General features: G+C 45.7%; 3 protein-coding genes across 3 annotated transcripts in view; 1 reads left to right on the top strand and 2 right to left on the bottom strand.

Annotated features, from left to right (window-relative positions):
- The window catches only part of LOC132765774 (zinc finger protein 850-like), a 1,095,673-nt gene that overhangs the window by 444,155 nt on the left and 628,520 nt on the right, over nt 1-22,998 (top strand). The window lies entirely within an intron of this gene.
- The window catches only part of LOC137094779 (zinc finger protein 208-like), a 208,478-nt gene that overhangs the window by 96,771 nt on the left and 88,709 nt on the right, over nt 1-22,998 (bottom strand). The window lies entirely within an intron of this gene.
- On the bottom strand, nt 10,372-12,163 carry LOC137096291 (zinc finger protein 665-like). The gene has a single exon (XM_067465382.1). The coding sequence runs from the start codon at nt 12,027-12,029 to the stop codon at nt 10,560-10,562; it is 1,470 nt and encodes a 489-aa protein (XP_067321483.1). The 5' UTR covers nt 12,030-12,163; the 3' UTR covers nt 10,372-10,559.

Genomic DNA, 22,998 nt, shown 5'->3' with positions numbered 1-22,998 from the left:
GACTGACCTTGAAGGAGTTGGGGGTGGTGACGGCCGACAGGGAGCTCTGGCGTGGGCTGGTCCATGAGGTCACGAAGAGTCGGAGACGACTGAACGAATGAACAACAACAACAACATACAAAAAATTGTTGGGATGGAACACAGAGGAAGAAGGAGTGAAAGAATGTATGATAAAATTGGCAAGAAATGTGGGTAGATCAATAAGATTAGAAGAATGGGAATCGATTTGGAAGAAAAAAATAAAATATTTACGGGCATATGACATGGAAGAAAATTGGGCAAAGACATTTTATAGATGGTATATGACACCCTACAAATTAAGTAAATGCTATAAGAATTTGAAATCCAACTGTTGGAAATGCGGAACGGCAGAAGGAACATTCTACCACATGTGGTGGCAATGCAAAAAGGCAAAAAAATATTGGAAAGAAATTCAAAATAATTTACAAAAAATCCTAAAAATTAAAATCCCCCTAAAACCTGAGTTATTTCTATTGGGTATAACAGATATGAAAATTGAGGAAAACACAGATAAATTGATATTCCTATCCACAACGGCAGCCAGGATGTGCTACGCCAAAAGGTGGAGAAAGGAAGAAATACCAACAATGGAAGAATGGAAAAGGAAAATATTGGATGTTAAAAATATGGATAGTCTAAGTTATCTATTACAAAGAAATAAAGGAATAGCAGAGACATGTACAGACTGGACACCACTTAATGAATACCTAATGCAAGAAAAGTGAGATGACAAAAAATCTGATCAAAAAAAAAGAAAGGTTAATTTGTAAATACACAATTATTTTTAGTAGATTAGTCAAAAAGCTAAATATATATTTAAGAAAATTAAAAAGGAAGAAGAACGAAGGAAAAGGAAGAAACTATCCTCGAAGAACCCTGGAAGTCAACTGGAAGAAGAAGGGAAACCTCAGGTGGTGAAAATCCACTTCTTCACTTCTTGACTTTTCTTTTTAACTTTCTATGCTTCCCCCCATTTTTTTCTTTCCTCCTCTTCCCCTTTTCCCTTTACTCTCTTTTCTTTCTTTCTTTCTGGTTTTTAATTATTATGTAATATAAAAAACCTCAATAAAGAATATATATATATATATTAAAAAACAGGCTCTACTCCAACATTCTCAGCCAACACTCACATTTGTTCTGTGAAAGAAAGGCAGAATTAGACCACGGGTTTCTGGAGGCTTTTTTTTCTGGAGTGAAAGGTAAAGGTAAAGGTCCAGTCATTAAGTCCAGTCATGTCTGACTCTGGGGTGTGGTGTGTCAGGATAATTGCAATTATTTTATATATGTTTTTCAATGTGTTAGTATTGTATTCTAAGATGGATTCAGTCATGTTCATTTTTTGTTCACATGTGCAGCAAAATTGTTGTTGTTACAGAGTTACAGGACAGACAATAGAATCTCTGAAACTGTGATAACTGAATTCCTTTGCTCTGAGAAAAATAGGGAGTGTACCAGCTAGTAGACAGATAAGTCAGAAGGGCAGGATGTTTCTTTGTCTGTGTGTTTAGTCCTGTACTTTGTCAGTCGCCATCTTTCCTCATCAACATGTAGTCGCCTGTAAATAGATGCTTCCAGTAAAGCTTATTATTTTGAAACCAAAGAAGAATGCTGTGTGGTAATCGAGTCTGTGTGTTTTGGAAACGTCAAGTTCGCTGTGCCAGACCGGAGGGTCTCACTGGTGCTCATCTCCATTTCTAAGCCGAAGAGCCAGCATTGTCCGTAGACACCTCCAAGGTCATGTGGCCGGCATGACCGCATGGAGCGCCGTTACCTTCCTGCCTGAGCGGTACCTATTGATCTACTCACATTTGCATGTTTTCGAACTGCTAGGCTGGCAGAAGCTAGGGCTGACAGCGGAAGCTCACGCCGCTCCCCGGAATTGAAGCTGCAACCTTTCGATCAACAAGCTCAGCAGCTCAGTGCTTTAACCCACTGCGCCACCAAGCCCCTTTATTTATTAATTTCAGAGCCAGGCAATGCTGGGCCCTCCTTCCACTTGGGCCTCTGCTTCTCCAGACCCACCTGGCCTCACCCGGCCTCCCATTGAACTTCATCCTCCCTTTGGCCCTTTGTAGAAGGAATGGGAAGAAGACTCACATGTTGTGTGCTTTCAGACTTAGGTTGACTCTGAGCAAGGGCCGGGTAAATGACCTTGGAGGGCCAAATCCGGCCCCCGGGCCTTAGTTTGAGGACCCCTGGTTTAGGGTTTTGGGTTAGGATTTAGGCTTAGGCTTATGGTACAGTTCAGGGTTAGGGTTTCACCATTAAACAACTCTTCCATTTCTTCTATATTATCTGTCTCCAGCCTGGCTTACATTAGCTAAGTCTCTCTTGCGCAGACAAAAGAGCAATGCGGCATCTCCATAACGCTCAGAGCTTCAGCACCCAGCTATCATACTATTACTAAGCCCTGGGCCTCTCTCTCTCTCTCTCTCTGCCTGCCTCTCTCTCCCTCCCTCCTCCCAAGGGTCCCCGGCTACTCCCTTGTGCTGACCCCCAATATCCCCTCTGCATCAGCCCCCTTCTTTCCATGGCACCCCAGGCTCAAGGCCAGGCTCCATCTCCTTCCAAGGAGGAGAGCTCAGGAAGGGGTGGTTTCCCTTCTTCTTCTCGGCCAGGGTGTGTTAGGAGGCCAGCCTATGACGCCCGTTACTCAAGGCCAGGCTTCATCTCCTTTCAAGGAGGAGAGCTTAGAAAGCAGTTGTTTTCCTTGTTCTCCGTCAGTGTGTGTGTCTCTGCCTGTGTTAGGAGGCCAACCTGGGAGGGAATGAGGCCTGGCCCCACTTTGGCCCTCCCTCCAGGTGTGTTGGGCTTCAGCCCCTCTTCGGCCCTTTGGAGAAGGAATGGGGAGAAGACTCACCAGAAGGAGGAGGAGAAGGAGAAAAGAGAGAGAGGCCAAGAGGAGGAGGAGAAGCAGGGAGAGGTCAAAGGGGCCAACTCCCCTCTCCCAGCCAGGCTAGGAAGGGGAGGGAGTTTGGTTCCTAGAGTGATATAAGGAGGCCCACTTCCTTCCTGCCTCTCTGGGAACCACACTCCCATGGCCTTTCTTGGGAAGAAGAACCAAGAGACATAAGTCAATCTGGGCCCAGCTTCAGTAGGAGAGTGGGTGGGGAGGGGGAAGCCCTGGGCCTCTCTCTCTCTGCCTGCCTCTCCTCCAAAGGATCCCCCAGTTGGAGAACCTGGGGACCCCCAACCCAAGGGGAGTCCAGGCCTGGGCCCACTCCGGCCCTCCCTCCAGGTGTGTTAGGCTTCACCCTCCCTTTGGCCCTTTGGAGAAGGAATGGGAAGAAGACTCACCGGAAGGAGGAAGAGAAGGAGGAGGGAAAGGAAGAGGAGGGAGAGGCCAAAGGGGGAAACTCTTCTCTTCTCTCCCAGCGGGGCAATCAAGGGCGAAGGAGAGGGAGTTTGATTCCTAGAGGGACAGGAAAGGCGGGTCTGAGGAGGCCCACTTCCTTCCTGCCTCTCTGGGAACCACACTCCCTGCCCTTAACCCTTCCTTGCCCAGGGTTATTATTCTTTATTATTTATGTATTTACCTTACTTATATGCCGCTGTTCTCAGCCCGAAGGCGACTCACAGCGGTTCACAACAAATACGAACAGCAAAAATTCAGTGCTACAGTATAGAAACAGTTAACAACCTAACACATTACACAATTAATAAACAGTTACTACAATACCCATTCACTGTCGTCTCGTCATCAAAAACATGTTCCAGATTCGTCATCCGTTGTTCCATTCCAGTGTTCATTAACCAATCATTGCACTAATTATTCGAACGCCTGCTCAAACAGCCAGGTCTTCACCTTTTTGCGGAATACCATTAGAGATGGTGCTAGTGTAATGTCCGTAGGAAGGGCGTTCCACAGCCGAGGAGCCACCACCGAGAAGGCCCTATCTCTCGTCCCCGCCAGCTGAGCTTGAGAAGCAGGCGGGATCGAGAGCAGGGTCTCCCCGGAAGATCTCAAAGTCCTGGTGGGTTCATAGGCAGAGATGCGGTCGGATAGGTAGCTTGGGCCGGAACCGTTTAGGGCTTTAAAGGCCAACGCCAGCACTTTGAATTGAGCTCGGTAGCAGATCGGTAGCCAGTGGAGTTGGCGCAACAGGGGGGTTGTATGCTCCCTGCGCTCCGCTCCTGTTAAAATCATGGCTGCCGAGCGTTGGACTAGTTGGAGCTTCCGAGCTGTCTTCAAAGGCAACCCCACGTAGAGAGCGTTGCAGTAGTCTAAACGGGATGTAACCAGAGCGTGAACTACCGTGGACAAGTCAGACTTCCCAAGGTATGGGCGCAGCTGGCGCACAAGCTTTACACTCTAAGGAGGGGGAAAGAGCCTCTCTCCAAAGCCCTGGAACCAAAGGACTCAAGATGAAGGCAGAGATTGAGTCATGGAAGAAACATGCCATATTCTTTCTCCCAGTCGGGGACTCCAGGTTTACAGGAGATAAAATAGATACAGCTTTTTTTTTTTTTTTTAAAAAAACATTATTCAAAAGTTTGAAATATAACTAAAATAAAATACCATTGGAAGGAAGAACAGCAAATATAGAAAACACAGAACATGAAAGGTCTTTTTCCCTGTGCAACCAGCCCCCAAAGACCTGAGGAAAGAAAAGGATCTTCACTTGCCAACAAAAAAGTCTATAACAAATGCAGGTAAGGTAAAGGTAAAGTTGTCCCCTGACATTAAGTCCAGTCATGTCTGACTCTGGGGTGTGGTGCTCATCTCCATTTCTAAGCCGAAGAGCCCGCATTGTCCGTAGACACCTCCAAGGTCATGTGGCCACTGGCATGACTGCATGGAGCGCTGTTACCTTCCCGCCAGAGCGGTACCTATTGATCTACTCACATTTGCATGTTTTCGAACTGCTAGGTTGGCAGAAGCTAGGGCTGACAGTGGAAGCTCACGCCGCTCCCTGGAATCGAACCTGCGTCCTTTCGATCAACAAGCTCAGCAGCTCAGTGCTTTAACGCACTGCGCCACCGGGGGCTCCATTAACAAACGCAATGATATATAAAATTGTTAATTCTCAAATAACAATAAGGCTCCTGTTTTTCAATTTAATGTGGCTTCAAAGTGTGTGTGCCAGGAGCAGGGAAACAGGCAGGAAAGGCGAGCCAGAGATACAACTTGATCATCAAGGGAAATAACAGCGCAAGCATCTTTTCCTTTGGCTTGGCCTCAACAGAAGCACTGACTTCCATTCTGAAAAACAGCATCCACAAACTGGAATTTTGCAACCAATGTGGTAAAGGGGCTGGAAACTAAGCCCAGAGGAACAATAGATGGAATTACATACATTGGAACATGCAAGGAATCAGTGAGTGTCTGTCAACTGTAAAATACATTAAACTGATTGGTCAAGCGATGCCGGGGGAGATAGCTGAGCCTGGGATTTTTGGGTACAGTTACATTTTGTTCAGGCTTGAGCTATGCAGATGCTGAGAGAGAAGAGCGAAACACACACAGAGAGAGTTTGGAGTGTGCTCTCGCTTCATGAGCTGCTGAAGGAGTTGATCCACATGGACAAAAAAAAACATTTTAAAATCTCTCATAAAAGGACATTGTGTGAGTTGGTGTAACTGATCACATTGTACATATGTTGTTCTGAACTACGGAGAGCAAATTACTTGTTCTTTATGGTTCACCTGTGTGGCATGTTTTCTTTCTCTAGCAAGGCAGTGTGTGGACTGTAGTACCACTTGGTCTGTTTTACATTACACCACAACATACTGTACTAGAGTATACTAGAGTATAAGCCGATCCAAATATAAGACAAGGCACCTAATTTTACCACAAGAAACCAAGAAAACTTATTGACTCGAGCATAAGCTGAGGGTGGGAAATGCAGAAGCTACTGAACAATTTCAAAAATAAAAAGATACCAATAAAACTACAATAATTGAGGCATCAGTAGGTTAAATGTTTTTGAATATTTACATAATACTGTAATTCAAGATATATTTATTTATTTATCGTGTCATCAGCAACCATTGTATTACAATTCTAACAGAGCAAAAACACAGAGATTAAAAAGAAAAAGAAAAAAAAGAAAAAAAAACACACAGATTTTGTAAATTTGGTATTTGGTTAAATGTCCTTTGACCAGTATCTGGCCACTTGGAGTGCCTCTGGGGTTGCCGCAAGAAGGTCCTCCATCATGCATGTGGCAGGGCTCAGGGTGCATTGCAGCAGGTGGTCAGTGGTTTGTTCTTCTCCGCACTTGCATGCCAAGGATTCCACCCTGTAGCCCCATTTCTTAAGATTGGCTCTGCATCTCGTGGTGCCAGAGCGCAATCTGTTCAGCGCCTTCCAAGTCGCCCAGTCTTCTGAGTGCCCAGGGGGGAGTCTCTCATCTGGTATCACCCATGAATTGAGGTGCTGGGTTTGGGCCTGCCACTTTTGGACTCTCGCTTGCTGGAGTGTTCCAGCGAGTGTCTCTGTAGATCTAAGAAAACTATGTCTTGATTTAAGTCGTTGACGTGCTGGCTGATACCCAAACAGGGGATGAGCTGGAGATGTCTCTGCCTTGGTCCTTTCACCAAGATAAGATAAGACTGTCCAACTCTGATTACATCATCATAGTGGAGGCGGAAAGAGTGTGGCTTCTCTGAAGCTTGCAACTCTGGGGCAGAGGCCTCCTCAAACAAATGGGCCCTACAGAAATGCTTTTCTGCCAGTCAAGCAGTTCGAAAACATGCAAATGTGAGTAGATCAATAAGTACCACTCCGGCGGGAAGGTAACGGTGCTCCATGCAGTCATGCTGGCGACATAACCTTGGAGGTGTCTACAGACAACATCAGCTCTTCGGCTTAGAAACAGAGATGAGCACCAAATCCTAGAGTCGGACACGACTGGACTTACTCACAGGGGAAAACCTTTACCTTAATCATTGTTCATCCCTTCTCCCAGTCAGAGACTCCAGGTTTACAGGAGATAAAATAGATACAGCTTCTTTTTTTTTTAACATTATTCAAAAGTTTAAAATATAACATAAAATAAAATACAGACCATTGGAAGGAAGAACAGAACATGGAAGGCCTATTTTCCTGTCCAATCACCCCCCAAAGGCCTGAGGAAACAAAAGGATCTTCACTTGCCAACAGAAAGATAGCAAATGGTAGTTCCCCATTTTAGCCCATAAGAGGGATATTGTCTGTCTGTCCGTCCATCCATTCTTTTCTCATTTAAATGCAATCTAGTATATACTGTAGTTTCACATATTGTCAGGAGATAGATCCCCACCTTTTATGAGCAAAGCTTGAAGTTGTATTGTCTAAGTCAAAAATGTAGCTGATGAACAAGCACTTCCATTATTTTTTTTCTGACTTCAATCTGAAGTTGTGTCTGCTGCCATTAATTATTTAATAGGGCAGAGTTTGCTCACAAAGTGGTATCCTTGATCAGACAGCAACTGTTATAAAACAAAAAGTCTTTGTTTAACATTCATAAAAGAGGAGCATTGCCTCATTGCCCTAAGTCATAGAATCAAAGAGTTGGAAGAGACCTCCTGGGCAATCCAGTCCAACCCCATTCTGCCAAGAAGCAGGAATATTGCATTCAAATCACCCCTGACAGATGGCCATCCAGCCTCTGCTTAAAAGCTTCCAAGGAAGGACCCTCCACCACACTCAGGAGCAGAGAGTTCCATTGCTGAACGGCTTTCACAGTCAGGAAGTTCTTCCTCATGTTCAGATGGAATCTCCTTTCTTGTAGTTTGAAGCCATTGTTCCTTGTCCTAATCTCCATGGAAGCAGAAAACAAGCTCGCTCCCTCCTCCCTGTGGCTTCCTCTCACATATTTATGCATGGCTATCATATCTCCTCTCAGCCTTCTCTTCTGAAGGCTAAACATGCCCAGCTCCTTAAACCGCTCCTCATAGGGCTTGTTCTCTAGACCCTTGATCATTTTAGTTGCCCTCCTCTGGACACATTCCAGCTTGTCAACATCTCTCTTGAATTGTGGTGCCCAGAATTGGACACAATATTCCAGGTGTCATGCTCAATTTGCCTGAACACATAACATGGAATAACTATTCTGCCTTGTTCCGACCACACCTGGAATACTGTGTCCAATTCTGGGCACTGCAACTGAAGGGAGATGTCGACAAACTGGAATGTGTCCAGAGGAGGGGGACGGAAATGATCAAGGGTCTGGAGAACAAGCCCTACGAGGAGCAACTTAAAGAGCTGGACATGTTTAGCCTGCAGAAGAGAAGGCTGAGAGGAGACATGATGTTCAAGTATAAATATGTGAGGGGAAGTCATAGAGAGGAGGGGGCAAGCTTGATTTCTGCTGCCTGGGAGACTAGGACACAATGGAACAATGGCTTCAAACTACAGGAAAGGAGAGAGCTGTGAGAGCTGTTCAGGAGTGGAACTCTCTGCCCCAGAGTGTGGTGGAGGCTCCTTCTTTCAAAGCCTTAAAACAGAGGCTGGATGGTCATCTGTCGGGGGTTCTTTGAATGCAATTTTCTTGCTTCTTCGCAGAATGGGGTTGGACTGGATGGCCCACGAGGTCTCTTCCAAGTCTAGGATTCTGTGATTCTATTCTCTTTTTCTTTTTCACTCTGCTTTGATAGCTTTGATCACTCACACAGACTTTGCTATTATTTTGTTACATACCAAAAAGAACATGTAGTTCAGAAGATAAAGATCAAGGGCAGGTTTTGGGGACAAAATTGTGGCTTTTGCTTTGATTCAGAGATAAGTCAAGGGCAAAACTTAGGACACTGAATAAACAAGTATTTTCCTCTTCTTTTAAAAATGTGTAATGGGAATATAATTAGGCAGAATCACAGAGAAGGGGTGGGTCTGCTTATTTAGGTGGTTTCCATGCGGGTGTAAATTGCATTGCTGATCTGAAAATGCTTACATCTATACACTCACATCCGCCTCCTCCTTTCGCTGCACTTTGGGTGCCTTTCCAAGAAATTACCAACTCTGCGGTTCCTTAGATATATATTTTTCACCTCGCCCCTATGTGGAGAAGTTACTCCACGCTCAGTGAAAGGAGAAAGGGGATGTGCACACGCGCATGGCAAGAGCATGGATGGAGGCACCCATCCCCCTTCCCACACTGATCTCCCTTTCTCTTCCTCTCGTGGTGCACACGCCTTCTCTGCTCTCTGCTCTCTGCTCTCTGCACAGCAACACAGCTGGGTTTCCGTGTGGAGAGCAGAGAGGGTGCATGCATGGCACATGAAGGGGGGAGGTGTGTCCCGCCCAAAGAGGCTGCTCACCTGCCTCCCTTTCTCTTCCTCTCACTGCGCATGCGAACCTCTCTGCTCTCCGCACAATACCCCAACTGGACTCTGCGAATCTGAGGCAGAACTTCTCAAAGGGTTGGGTTTGAAATCCAATGTTTACTGCAATGAGCTTCCCTAATAGCTGTGAGGATTGTCACAAGGAACTCTCTTTCTGCTGCTCCAAGAACAGGACCCCAATTTAGGGATTTAAATGACAAGAAAGGAGACTCTGCCAAATCTTAGGCAGAACTTCTCAAAGGGTTGTGCTTGAAATCCGATGTTTCCTGCAACGAGCTTCCCTAATAGCTGTGAGGAATATCCCACTTTGTGTCCCTCAACTGTAGACGATTCTGTGCCCTTTATTTTCTCCTCAACATTTCACACACACCACCACCAAATATCAAACTCTTCCATAAGCTACCTCCTTCTATGTGTAGTTTGTATGAGAGGCATTTAGAGACTTTTGTTTGGTATCAACAAAGAAAGATGTTTATTTATTCTGAACATGCACAAAAGCTTCATGGTTGCGGCAATACTTCTACAAACCTGAGAAACTTTTCGTATTCGACTAAACAGTTCCTTCAATACTAACAACCCAAACTAAAGGGTCTGTTCAAACCAACAGTTCTTCCTTGAAATAACTATTATTTAACAGAAGCTAAACTTCCTTCTTCCTCCCTTTTCAAATCCCAAAATCCTAACTGCTATTTCCAAACTCCTGACATTAAAACGTCTTAGCTCCGCCCACTTGCTTCCGCCAGGGGTATTAACCAATCAGGTGGCTACACATACCTTCAAGGCTGCCTGTTGGCTCCACCCTCTCTTGTGTTAACAAAATGGATGCCTATTGGTTCCGCCCCCTCTTGGCTCTGAGCTAAGGAAATAGCTGTTTGGCTTTTGGCCTTTAAGAAACCAAACACCAGCCCTGCACAGTAGGCCAGTACGTTACATTTACCCACAAAGGCTGACCAGGGGAAAGCCACTCTAGTCCCATGGTAACACCGGTGTCCATAGAAGCAAAATAATTCTCCAAAACAGAAATCCCAAGTCAAACAAAGCCAAATGAAAAAAACTGAACAAGAGTTCAAAGCCGAATGTTGAATTCTGAGCAAAACATTTCCCACACTCCTGGCATTGGTATGGCTTCTCTCCTGTGTGGAGTCTTTTGTGTTTTACCAAGGCTGAACGGTCAGCTCTTTGGATGATTTCTCTCCTGTACATTCTCTCTGATGGTTCAAAAAGTATGAACCTGGATAAAAGCATTTCCCACATGCCTGGCATTTGTTTCTTTTTTAACCTGTGTGAATTCTGTGGTGCTTCCTAAGGGATGAAGTACGGGTAAAACATTTCCCACAATCCATGCATTTGTATGGCTTTTCTCCTGTGTGGAGTCTTTTGTGGCGCACGAATGTTGAATTCTGAGCAAAACATTTCCCACACTCCTGGCATTGGTATGGCTTCTCTCCTGTGTGGAGTCTTTTGTGGCTTACCAAGGCTGAAGGGACAGCAAAACATTTCCCACACTCCTGGCATTGGTATGGCTTATCTCCTGTGTGGAGTCTTTTGTGGCTCACCAAGGCTGAACGGACAGCAAAACATTTCCCACACTCCTGGCATTGGTATGGCTTATCTCCTGTGTGGAGTTTTTTGTGGCGCACGAATGTTGAATTCTGAGCAAAACATTTCCCACACTCCTGGCATTGGTATGGCTTCTCTCCCATGTGGAGTCTTTTGTGGCTTACCAAGGCTGAATGGACAGTAAAACATTTCCCACACTCCTGGCATTGGTATGGCTTATCTCCTGTGTGGAGTCTTTTGTGGCTCACCAAGGCTGAACGGACAGCAAAACATTTCCCACACTCCTGGCATTGGTATGGCTTATCTCCTGTGTGGAGTCTTTTGTGGCGCACGAATGTTGAATTCTGAGCAAAACATTTCCCACACTCCTGGCATTGGTATGGCTTCTCTCCTGTGTGGAGTCTTTTGTGGTTTACCAAGGCTGAACGGTCAGCAAAACATTTCCCACACTCCTGGCATTGGTATGGCTTCTCTCCTGTGTGGAGTCTTTTGTGGTTTACCAAGGCTGAATTCACAGCAAAACATTTCCCACACTCCTGGCAGTGGTATGGCTTCTCTCCTGTGTGGAGTCTTTTGTGGCTTACCAAGGCTGAACGGTCAGCAAAACATTTCCCACATTCCTGGCATTGGTATGGCTTCTCTCCTGTGTGGAGTCTTTTGTGGCACACCAAGACAGAACTGCGAGCAAAACATTTCCCACATTCCTTGCATTGGTATGGCTTCTCTCCTGTGTGGAGACTTTTGTGTCTCACCAAGCCTGAACTCCAAGCAAAACATTTCCCACACTCCTGGCATTGATATGGCTTCTCTCCTGTGTGGAGTCTATTGTGGCACACCAAATGAGAACTGCGAGCAAAACATTTCCCACATTCCTGGCATTGGTATGGCTTCTCTCCTGTGTGGACTCTTTTGTGCCTCACCAAGGCTGAACTGACAGCAAAACATTTCCCACACTCCTGACATCTGTACAATTCCTGTCCTTTGTGAAATCTCTCATGTTTTACCAAGTGTGAACTCTGGATAAAAGATTTCCCATACTCCTGGCTTATCAAATCCTCAGTTCTTTTAAATATTTCTTCTTGGCGTAGATCTGGTAGTTTGTAATCAGCAACACATTTTGCTGATGCTTTCCATTTACAATGGCTTTTCCCAGTGCTGAGTGTCTTGTGAAGTATAAGTCCCATATTTTGTGTAAAACACTGCCCACATACATTGCATTTGTAAGGCCTTTCTCTGGCAGAACTTCCATCTACCCTGTGGGTTTGCTCGTGTTTCGGAGGGCCGCCATTTTGTCCCAAATGCTTCCTGTGTTTGCTGTTGCAGTTATTTGCTGTGAAGAAGAAGGAGGACAGAAACAGTGTGAGCGTTAAGGACTCTAGGGAATTGGTATAAGAAGGAGATTGAAATGATCCTTAAAACAACATAGAAATGGAAGAGAAGCAGATAAACGTGCTGCCTTCTCCCCACCCCTTGTTCAGTAAAGATGGACACTGTTTGACTGCCTGGAGCCTCTAAGTTGTTGTTGTCTATTCGTGCAGTCGCTTCCGACTCTTCGTGACCCCATGAACCAGCCCATGCCAGAGCTCTCTGTCGGCTGTGGCAACCCCCAGTTCCAAAGTCAAGCCAGTCCCTTTAAGGATAACCTCCATCCATCTTGACCTTGGTCGGCCCCTCTAAGGGAGAGTGAGTAACATATATGCTCCAGAGGCTACCTGTTCCTCTGCCCAGCCTAGCTTTTTATTCTGTCTCCTTCTTGTTATTCATTTCCAGGAAGGGGCGTGTTTAGTAAAAGCAGCCTTTTGGAGGGAAATGAGAAAGGAATGTGATTGCCTAAGTTTTTTAATTTTTTCGCCTAAGGATTTTGTTTGGGAAATATAAATAATGATGAAAATCCCAAACACAGCAAAACACCACTGGTATTAAGAATGAGGCTTCTGTGACTAAAAGCCTCAAACCCAAAAGCTGAAGACAGAAAGTTGGTACTATCTTCCTGGCTGAAAAAACAACAACCCTTTTTGAAAATCTATCAAGATTTTCCAGGGAGCCCAGTTGCGATGATTGCGTGTGGTATGCTTGGACTTAAAATCGTAGAAGAGACTTCATGGGCCATCCAGTCCAACCCCCTGCCAAGAAGCAGGAATATTGCATTCAAAGCACCCCTGGCAGGTGGCCATCCAGCCTCTATTTAAAAACCTCCAAAGAAGGAGCCTCCACCACACTCCGGGGCAGAGAGTTCCACTGCTGAACGGCTCTCACAGTCAAGAAGTTCTTCCTCATGTTCAGATGGAATCTCCTTTCTTGCAGTTTGAAGCCATTGTTCCATTGCGTCCTAGTCTCCAAGGAAGCAGAAAACAAGCTTGCTCCCTCCTCCCTGTGGCTTCCTCTCACATATTTATACATGGCTATCATATCTCCTCTCAGCCTTCTCTTCTTCAGGCTAAACATGCCCAGCTCCTTAAGCCGCTCCTCATAGGGCTTCTCCAGACCCTTGATCATTTTAGTCGCCCTCCTCTGTACACATTCGTGCAAACAAATTCCCACTTATTTTCTGGCTGTTTTAGTTAAATTGTTTAGCTTAAACTGCGAATCTGTGTGGTTCATTTCTACCTGAATACGGCAGAGCCCTGGCAACGTGACAGAATACTTTTCTCCCAAAAGATCAGTCCCAAGGCTAGCTCCTTATATCCAGAAACACCCAGCTGCAACCCATCTCTTGCATACCTCCACCCTTAATTGCTTTCACCCATAAACTCTTACTTACAGATTACTCAACCCTTTAGAACTAAAACTTACATTAACCCTTCCATCACCAACTGCTAGGCCTACCATCACCAACCACCATCAATTTATTTATTTATTTATGACATTTATGTGCCGCCCCTCTCACCCCAAAGGGGACTCAGAGCAGCTTACAAGTAATATACAATATAATAAATAAAATAAATACAGTATCTTCCTGGACCCCTCGCTTTACTCTGGTCCCAGAGTAGCAGTTGATGTTGAGGGGAGGGGCTCCCAACCGATGGTACATGGCAGGTGACTAAAATGATCAAGGGTCTGGAGAACAAGCCCTATGAGGGGTGGCTTAAAGAGCTGGGCATGTTTAGCCTGAACAAGAGAAGGCTGAGAGGAGACATGATGGGGGGCATGGATCAAGATGTGAAGGGAACTCATAGGGAGGAGGGAGCAAGCTTGTTTTCACCTGCCCTGGAGACTAGGACATGGAGCAATGGCTTCAAATTGCAGGAAAGGAGACTCCACCTGAACATTAGGAAGATCTTCCTAACTGGGAGAGCTGTTCAGCAGTGGAAGTCTCTACCACGAAGTGTGGTGTAAGCTCCTTTTATGGAGGCTTTTAAACAGTGGATGGATGGCCATCTGTTGGGGGTGCTTTGAATGCGATTGTCCTGCTTCTTGGCAGGAGGTTGGGCTGAATGCCGCACGAGGTCTCTTCCAATTCTATGATTCTATATATTTCTAACATAAGACCTGCCTTAAGGATCTTCAGTGATGGGGATGATTTCAGAAATTACTTCCACCAGAGAGCTGATTATTAGGATCCTGCATTTTGAAGCAGAAATCCCCATCCGTGAGGGAGCCTTACCAAGAGAGTCCACCATCCCATGAATCTCCTCCATGATCTGCCCGTGCAAGGCTTTCTGATCAGGATTCAGGAGAGCCCACTCTTCCAAAGAGAAATTGACAGCCACGTCCTCAAAGGCGATTGGGCCCTGGTGGAAAAAGGGAAATTAGGGAAATCAAGAAAAATAAATACAAGAATCTTTTGATTTACATTTAAGTTGGTTCAATCTTTTCTGTTTCAAAAGATGTTTGATGACTGAACCTGGAACCAATGACCCCCATTCCTCCTCTCCCAGGAATCCTTCTCCTTACCTGATTCAGTTCCGCTCCATCACAAAGCGGAAGATGCAACTCTGGATTCGGCAACAACATCATTCCAGCCCCTGGGAGAGAAAGCAAGGAGTGGAAGGCTGATCACATAAACATGTCTCAGAGGAGAGAATTACAGTCCTGAAAAGAAACCTATGAGGAAATGACTATGAAGACAGGAGCATTCTCCAGTTTTGGAGTTTAGGACTTCTTAATCTCATGCGGTGCTGCGAATAGGTTGGACTGAAACTAGTGCTGGGTTTGGTAGTTCCAATTGACTCTAGTTATCCTTTGTTGTCTGTCTTCCAGCTCAGTTTCAGGGCTCATCTTAGCTTCGCGCCCCACCTGGGAACATACCATACGGCTGAATTTTCAGTCCCATCCAACAGTATGCAAATGTAGAAGTATAACAATAAAGAAAACTCAAAATCATATTGAAATTACACCAATTGTGCATTTGTTACAATCGCCTTAAGGGGAAGTTACACTGGCATAAAACAGCAAAACACCCCAAACGGTTCCTTCTTACCCTCCAAGGCTGCAGCCCCATCTCCTTCCTGGTTGAGCGCCTTCTGATGGAGGCTCTGGGTGGCATCAGATGGTGGTTTCTCAGCGTCAGAGACATCAGATTGGACTTCAACGCAGTTATTTTGGCCCTGGAAGAGCATAGAAAATTCCAGAAGTAGTATGGAGAAAGATCAGGTTCACCAAATTTGAGTAGAGCAGCAACCGAGCTCACAGTGGATATGGAGGCGAGAGCAGGAGGGGCAGAGCAGGGGGGAAAAGAGGCCGAGGGAGCAGCCTCTCCCTCACATCTGTCCCATCTTGGAAGGATGGCAGAATGTATGTTTAATCTCTCCATCAGTCCCAAGGTGAGTGAAGCCAAGAGGAAATGCTCTCACCTGTCCTTCCTGCTTCTCATCCTCTGCCCGACTCAGGAGGAAGCCTTCCGCCAGGGCCACCGCCTGGGAAGAGGTCTCTGCCCCACACTCTCGGACCCAGCTCCCCATTTCTGGGGGCAGGATGCCCAGGAACTGCTCCAGGATCACCAGGTCCAGCATCTCCGCCTTGGTGTGTTGCTCTGGCTTCAGCCACTGGCGGCAGAGAGAGTGGAGGCGGCTGCAAACCTCTCTGGGTCCCTCGCCCTCTTGGTAGGAGAACTGCCTGAAGCGCTGGCGCTGTAAGTCTGAGATATAAAGGTCCACACTCTGGGACTTATGTGTAGTTCTTTCCCAGGATGCTCCATTGCTCCCAATTCCTGCTTCAAGTCGAGGTGAGTTGGGTCTCTCCATGTGGGAACCACTGTTTCTTGAAGAAGCAAATTGGATGTTTTTCCTCCCACTTCTTTCTAGAGAATGAAATGGTCCTGGTTCTTCTCTCAAGGGAAGGAAATCCCTGAACAGGCTCTACTCCAAAATGCTCAGCCAACAATCAAATTTCCTCTGTGAAAGAAAGGCAGAATTAGACAACAGGCTTCGGGAGGCTTTTTCTTGGAGAGTGAAAACAAGCCCTTCATTAATTCCAGAGCCAGGTAATGCTGGGCCTTCCTTCCACTGGGGCCTCTGCTTCTCCAGCCTCCAGGCCCACCTGGCCTCCCATGGAGCTCCCATTTAGTCCCAACACACACTGAATCCCCCCCGTGATTCCTTCAGCTGATGCCTCATGATCCATAACCTTTCTTGTAAGGAAGAACCAAAAGACTTTGAAACAAGAGACACAAATCAATATAACAACTCAACGAAAATATTTGGAAATCCAGATGACAAAGAGAAACTTTGAATTATTAAAAAACTTAAGAGGGGGGAAAGAGGACTCAGATAGGCAGGTGAGTGGGTGGGCAGGGGAAAGCTATGGGCCCTCAGCCTGCCTCTCTCTCTCCTCCAAAGGATTCCGCGGTTGGAGATGTGACAACCTCACAGTCTATAGTGAAGACTCCCAAGTCCAATTTGCATCCGGCCTTCTTTTTGCTATGGCGCCCGTTACTCAAGGCCAGGCTCCATCTCCTTTCAAGGAGGAGAGCTTAGAAAGCGGTTGTTTTCCTTGTTCTCCATCAGTGTGTGTGTCTCTGCCTGTGTTAGGAGGCCAACCTGGGAGGGAATGAGGCCTGGGCCCACTCCGGCCCTCCCTCCAGGTGTGTTGGGCTTCAGCCCCTCTTCGGCCCTTTGGAGAAGGAATGGGAAGAAGAAGGAGCAGAAGGAGGAGGAGAAAAAGAAGATGAAGGAGACAGGCTGCAAGGAGGAGGAGGAGGAAAGAGACAGGCCAAGAGGAGGAGGAGGAGGGCAATGACAAAGAGGCCAAAGGGGCAAACTCGCCCAGGAGGCTTATGGATCCAGAGTGTTAGGATTTGAAAAAGGACGCATTGACATGGTGGGTTAACTAGAGAGAGAGAGAGATGTGTCAGCAGCCGATTGGCTGAGTGTGCCAGGGGCGAGGGTTCTGATTGGCTGCTGAGGCCAAGAGTTCTAACTGCCATTCTGCCCTTTGTGAAGTAAAATGGCTGGCTTCTGGCTCTCTTGAAGCCAGATCCCTTTGAGGCTTCAGCCATGTTTGAAGGACTGATTTCAAAGGGCCATTTCATTCCTCTGTTCCCTGCCTGAATTCAAAGAGACTGATGTACTTCGGTCTCTTTACTGTTATCTGTTTCACAAGCCTGAGTGGCATTTTATTATACAGCAGGATATAGATTGGTTTAAATCAGGGGTCCTCAAACCTTTTAAACAGAGGGCCAGGTCACAGTTCCTCAAACTGTTGAAGGGCCGGATTATAATTTGAAAAAAATAATAATGAATGAATTCCTATACTCACTGCACATATCATAGAATCATAGAATCAAAGAGTTGGAAGAGACCTCATGGGCCATCCAGTCCAACCCCATTCTGCCAAGAAGCAGGAATATTGCATTCAAATCACCCCTGACAGATGGCCATCCAGCCTCTGCTTTAAAGCTTCCAAGGAAGGAGCCTCCACCACACTCCGGGGCAGAGGGTTCCACTGCTGAACGGCTCTCACAGTCAGGAAGTTCTTCCTCATGTTCAGATGGAATCTCCTCTCTTGCAGTTTGAAGCCATTGTTCCGCGTCCTAGTCTGCAAGGAAGCAGAAAACAAGCTTGCTCCCTCCTCTCTGTGGCTTCCTCTCACATATTTATACATGGCTATCATATCTCCTCTCAGCCTTCTCTTCTTCAGGCTAAACATGCCCAGTTCCCTAAGCCGCTCCTCATAGGGCTTGTTCTCCAGACCCCTGATCATTTTAGTCGCCCACTACCAATATCTTATTGGTAGTGCAAAAAACACGTAAAAATAATTGTTGTTGTTTATTCATTCAGTTGCTCACGCTAGAGCTCCCTGTCAGCCGTCACCACTCCCAGCTCCTTCGAGATCAAGCCAGTCACTTCAAGGATGCCATCCATCTTGTCCTTGGTCGGACCCTCTTCCTTTTCCCCTCCATTTCCCCCAGCATTGTTGGCTTCTCTAAGCTTTCCTTTCTTCTCATGATGTGGCCAAAGGACTTCATCTTGGCCTCTACTATCCTTCCCTCCAATGAACAGTCAGGCTTTATTTCCTGAAGTATGGACTGGTTGGATCTTCTCGCGGTCCAAGGCACTCTCAGCATTTCCTTCCAGCACCACAGTTCAAAAGCATCGATCTTCCTTCGCTCAGCCTTCCCTAAGGTCCAGCTCTCACATCCGTAGGTGACTACAGGGAATACCATGGCTTTGACTATGCGGATCTTTGTTGCCAGTCTGATGTCTCTACGCTTCCCTATTTTATCGAGATTGGTCCTTGCTCTCCCAAAAAGTAGACATCTCATTTCCTGGCTGCAGTCTGCGTCTGCAGTAATCTTTGCACCTAGAAATACAAAGCCTGTCACGGCCTCCATGTTTTCTCCCTCTATTTCCCAGTTGTCAATCATTCTTGTTGCCACAATCTTGGGGTTTTTTTATGTTTAGCTGCAACCCAGCTTTTGCACTTTCTTCTTTCACCTTGATTAGAAGGCTCCTCAGCTCCTCCTCGCTTTCGGCCATCAGAGTGGTGTCATCTGCATATCTGAGGTTGTTAATGTTTCTTCCAGCAATTTTCACCCCAGCTTTGCATTCATCCAGCCCCGCACATCACATGATGTGTTCTGCATACAAGTTGCTACTTGGTCATTAGACAGATTCCTCAGGAGAGAGACAAGGTGGCTTGGTATCCCCAGACCAGCAAGAACTTGCCCAAGGACCAAATACTAAAATGAAGAAGAATTTTAACAAATATAAAATTACTAGCTGTCCCCTGCCACGTGTTGCTGTGGCCCAGTCTGTTGATCTGGAAAATAAAGTAATGAGAAAGTATTGGTTTCTAATATGCTTGTGGGAAAACAGTATTTCTTGCTGTTTCTTTTTCAGTGTTGATGTGGATTTGCTGATTTGCCTACATATGTGATTTGCCTACATATACATGCTGATTTGCCTACATATACAACATATAATTGTCCTTCTTCAGGGGTCCCTTTCAAATCTGTGATACTACATCTGTGTGTGTGTGAATCCTATCTATCTATATCTATGGCTGGATGGCTCTTTGTCAGGAGGGTTTTGATTACGTTTTCTTGCCCTGGTGAAGGAGTTGGACTGGATGGCCTTGAGTATTTTCCGTTGGTCCTGGGGGTTCTGTGTGGAAAGTTTGGCCCAATTCTGTCATTGGTGGGGTTCAGAACACTCTTTGATTATAGGTGAACTATAAATCCCAGTAACTACAACTCCAAAATGTCAAGGTGTATTTTCCCCAAACTCCATCTGTGTCCAGATCCATGATTGTTTGAATCTACAGTGCTCTCTGGTTGTAGGTGAACTACAACTCTCGAACTCAAGGTCGATGCCCACCAAACCCTTCCAGTATTTTCTGTTGGTCAAGCGAGTTCTGTGTGCCAAGTTTGGTTCAATTCCATCGTTGGTGGAGTTCAGAATGCTCTTTGATTGTAGGTGAACTATAAATCCCAGCAACTACAACTCCCAAATGACAAAATGAATAATGGTCACGCCTTATTATTTATTTATTTATTTATTTATTTCAGTCATTTCTACCCCGCCTTTCTCACTCCCTAGGGGGACTCAAGGCGGCTTACATCCGGCACAATTCGATGCCCACAATTACAGTAAAATGCAATAGCAATAACACAATAGATTAAAAACAGACAATTAATACAGTACAATATAACACAATACAATATCAACTAAAACCACTCTAAAGCCCGCATTCATCGTGTTCTAAAATTCGTCAACCCGTTTAGCATTGCCATAGTCCTTTCCAACTCTAGTCATCATTACCTTGTTACCCTGCCAGACTACCCAAATGCCTGGTCCCATATCTATGTCTTCAGCTTTCTCCTGAAGGAGAGGAGGGATGTTGACAACCTAATTTCCCCGGGGAGTGAGTTCCACAGGCGAGGGGCCACCACTGAGAAGGCCCTGTCTCTCATCCCCACCAGCCTCACTTGTGATAAAGGTGGGGCCGAGAGCAGGGCCTCCCCAGAAGATCTTAAACTCCGTGGTGGGACATAGAAGGAGATACGTTCGGACAAGTACACTGGGCCGGAGCCGTACAGGGTTTTAAAGGTCAAAACCAGCACTTTGAATTGTGCTCGGAACTGGATCGGCAGCCAGTTCCTTGTGTTGTGAGATGTTTTGTTGCCAAATTTGGTGTGATTTCGTTCACTGGTTCTTGTTTTGTCTCATTATGCACAGAGCATTTATATTATATATATATATATTGTCGAAGGCTTTCATGGCCGGAATCACTGGGTTGTTGTAGGTTTTTTCGGGCTATATGGCCATGGTCTAGAGGCATTCTCTCCTGACGTTTCGCCTGCATCTATGGCTAGCATCCTCAGATGCTTCACTACCTCTACCTCACTACCTCTGGGGATGCTTGCCATAGATGCAGGCGAAACATCAGGAGAGAATGCCTCTAGACCATGGCCATAGATAGATAGATAGATAGATAGATAGATAGATAGATAGATAGATTAGTATTTCAATGGGAAGTGTGGGCCTGCATTTGACTGATGGGATGGGATTGTTGTTGTTGTTGTTGTGTGCTTTCATTTCAAACTTGGGTTGAGCAAGGGAGATCTTTATTTTTTATTTTATTTAGTTCATATTCTGCTATCCCGCCCTTCTCCCCGCAAGGGGGACTCAGGGTGGCCTCACATAGGCATCAATGATGCTTGCAATGTTTACATCATTTTTTAGACATTATGCAAAAGTTTAAAATATAACTAAAATAAAATAAAATACAGACAATTGGACGGAAGAACAGCAAATATAGAAAACACAAAGCATGGAAGGTCTTTTTTCTTGTCCAATCACCCCCCAAAGACCTGAGGAAACAAAAGGATCTTCACCTGCCAACAAAAAGATAGCAAATTTTAGTTGCCCCTTTTTAGCCCATAAGAGGGATATTGTCTGTCCGTCCATCCATTCCTTTCTCATTGAAATGCAATGTTATTATATACTGTAGTTTCACATATTGTCAGCAGATAGATTCCCACCTTTCATGAGTAAGGCTTGATGTTGTATTGTCTAAATAAAAAATGTAGCTGATGAACAAGCACTTCCATAAATTTTTGTCTGTCGTTGGTAGTGTTTCTTCTTTTTCAAAAAAACCCCTCACTTATTTATTTCCAATGTGAATTAAAATACAAGGAAGTTTTCAATCTGATGTCGTGTCTGCTGCCATTATCTATTTAATAGGACACAGTTTGCTCACAAAGTAGTATCCTTGATCACACAGCAAATGCGAGAAAACAAAAAGTCTTCATCTAACATTCATAAAAGAGGTGCATTGCCTCATTGGCGCATGCATGGCAAGGGAAGAGGGGAGGCGTGTGCCACCCAGAGGCAGCGCATGCACCTCCCTTTCTTTTCCTCTTGCCACACACACACCCTCTCTGTTCTCCGCACAACAACCCTGCTGGAGGGCGCATGAACTGCCGATAGGAGGGGGAAGGAAGGTGGTGTGCTCCTCCCTCCCTGTTATTGCCGCATGCGTGCACACCTCCTGTTCTGGAGCAGCTGTTCCAGGAGCTCCAATTTTATTTGCTTTGAATTAAATGTTGGTTTAAAATCGCAGGCTTGGGATTTTGCAGCAGGGTGGCTTCCTGTTATAGTTTGCAATCATAGGGCAAGCCACCTGTCTATTATAGTTAGGATCCCTGGTCCCGCCCCTCTCTGGGTATTTTGGAGGGAAGGGGCCATTTTTCAGTTAGTCTCAGCAAAGGAAGTTAATGCAGAGCATGTATACAGACATCCTCCTGTGCAAAGGCTTCGTCCCTTAAGACTTTCCGGGGGAGAAAAGTCTTGAGAGCCTCTAAAGATTCCCAAAGGTTCCGTGGAAACAGCCTTACAGCCCTGAGGAATTCCGGAGGGAATAACAGCTCTAACCATCAAAGCAGCTAAGTGATGACAAGCCTTTTGATAGGTTCGCTCGGCGTTGAGACGCAGTTCAGCTCGGTAGTGAATCCACATCAATAAGGTTTAGGTTCACAGCAGCCTGGGAGGAGCTAGAAAGGGGAATTTTCCTTTAAACAAGGTTTTTGAAGATAGTGCCTGTTCCCTGTGAACAAGATTGCAAGAGCCAAGAGATTGTTAAGAAAGTTTTACAATTCCTGTTTGTTCATCAATAAAAGACTGTTATATTTAAGCTCAAGCCTCATAAAGACTGTTTAATAAGGGAAATTTCTCTAAAGGCTTCTTTTCGGGCCCCCTGGCTTCTCGCTGGATCTAAGCCATACATCCTCTCTTAAAGGCACTTCATTTCAGGTCCAGCGGCGACAAAACACCTCCCTTTCTCCTTCTTGTGACGCACGTGTGGTAACTTTTCCAAGGTTTTTATACTACGTGGGGGACAGGGCCGTAGCCAGAAAAAAATTTCGGGGAGGGTTGACAATTTCGGGGGGGGGGGGGGTTTGACAATTTCGGGGGGGTTTGAAAATTTTGGGGAGGGTTGAGAATTTCGGGGGGGGGGGGGTTTGAAACCTGCCTCCTAGCTCACGCTGAAGCAAGGAGCACAGCAGGGGGCAGAGCAACCTTCAATAGCCTGCAGCTCCACCCCTGTCAACCACCTCCACCAAGTCTGGCCTCCTTAATGAGAGCATTCAACATACACACATCCAACTTGGTTCCTTCGCTACATCGGCTATTGCTGCAAGTAATGACAGTGTGAATAAATTGTCAATATTTGCTTGAGATAGTGCTTACAGTTCTGGAGGGACTCTTAATT

The sequence above is a fragment of the Anolis sagrei genome, chromosome 2, assembly GCF_037176765.1.
Source record: "Anolis sagrei isolate rAnoSag1 chromosome 2, rAnoSag1.mat, whole genome shotgun sequence".
NCBI classification, from domain to species: Eukaryota; Metazoa; Chordata; class Lepidosauria; order Squamata; family Dactyloidae; genus Anolis; species Anolis sagrei.
The sequence above is the reverse complement of the archived record's forward strand: the minus strand, read 5'-3'. Positions and strand labels throughout refer to the sequence as shown.

What these genes read in the sequence shown, in the direction of transcription:
- LOC137096291 (XM_067465382.1), bottom strand. Translation starts at nt 12,029, where the DNA reads ATGGGACTTATACTTCACAAGACACTCAGCACTGGGAAAAGCCATTGT.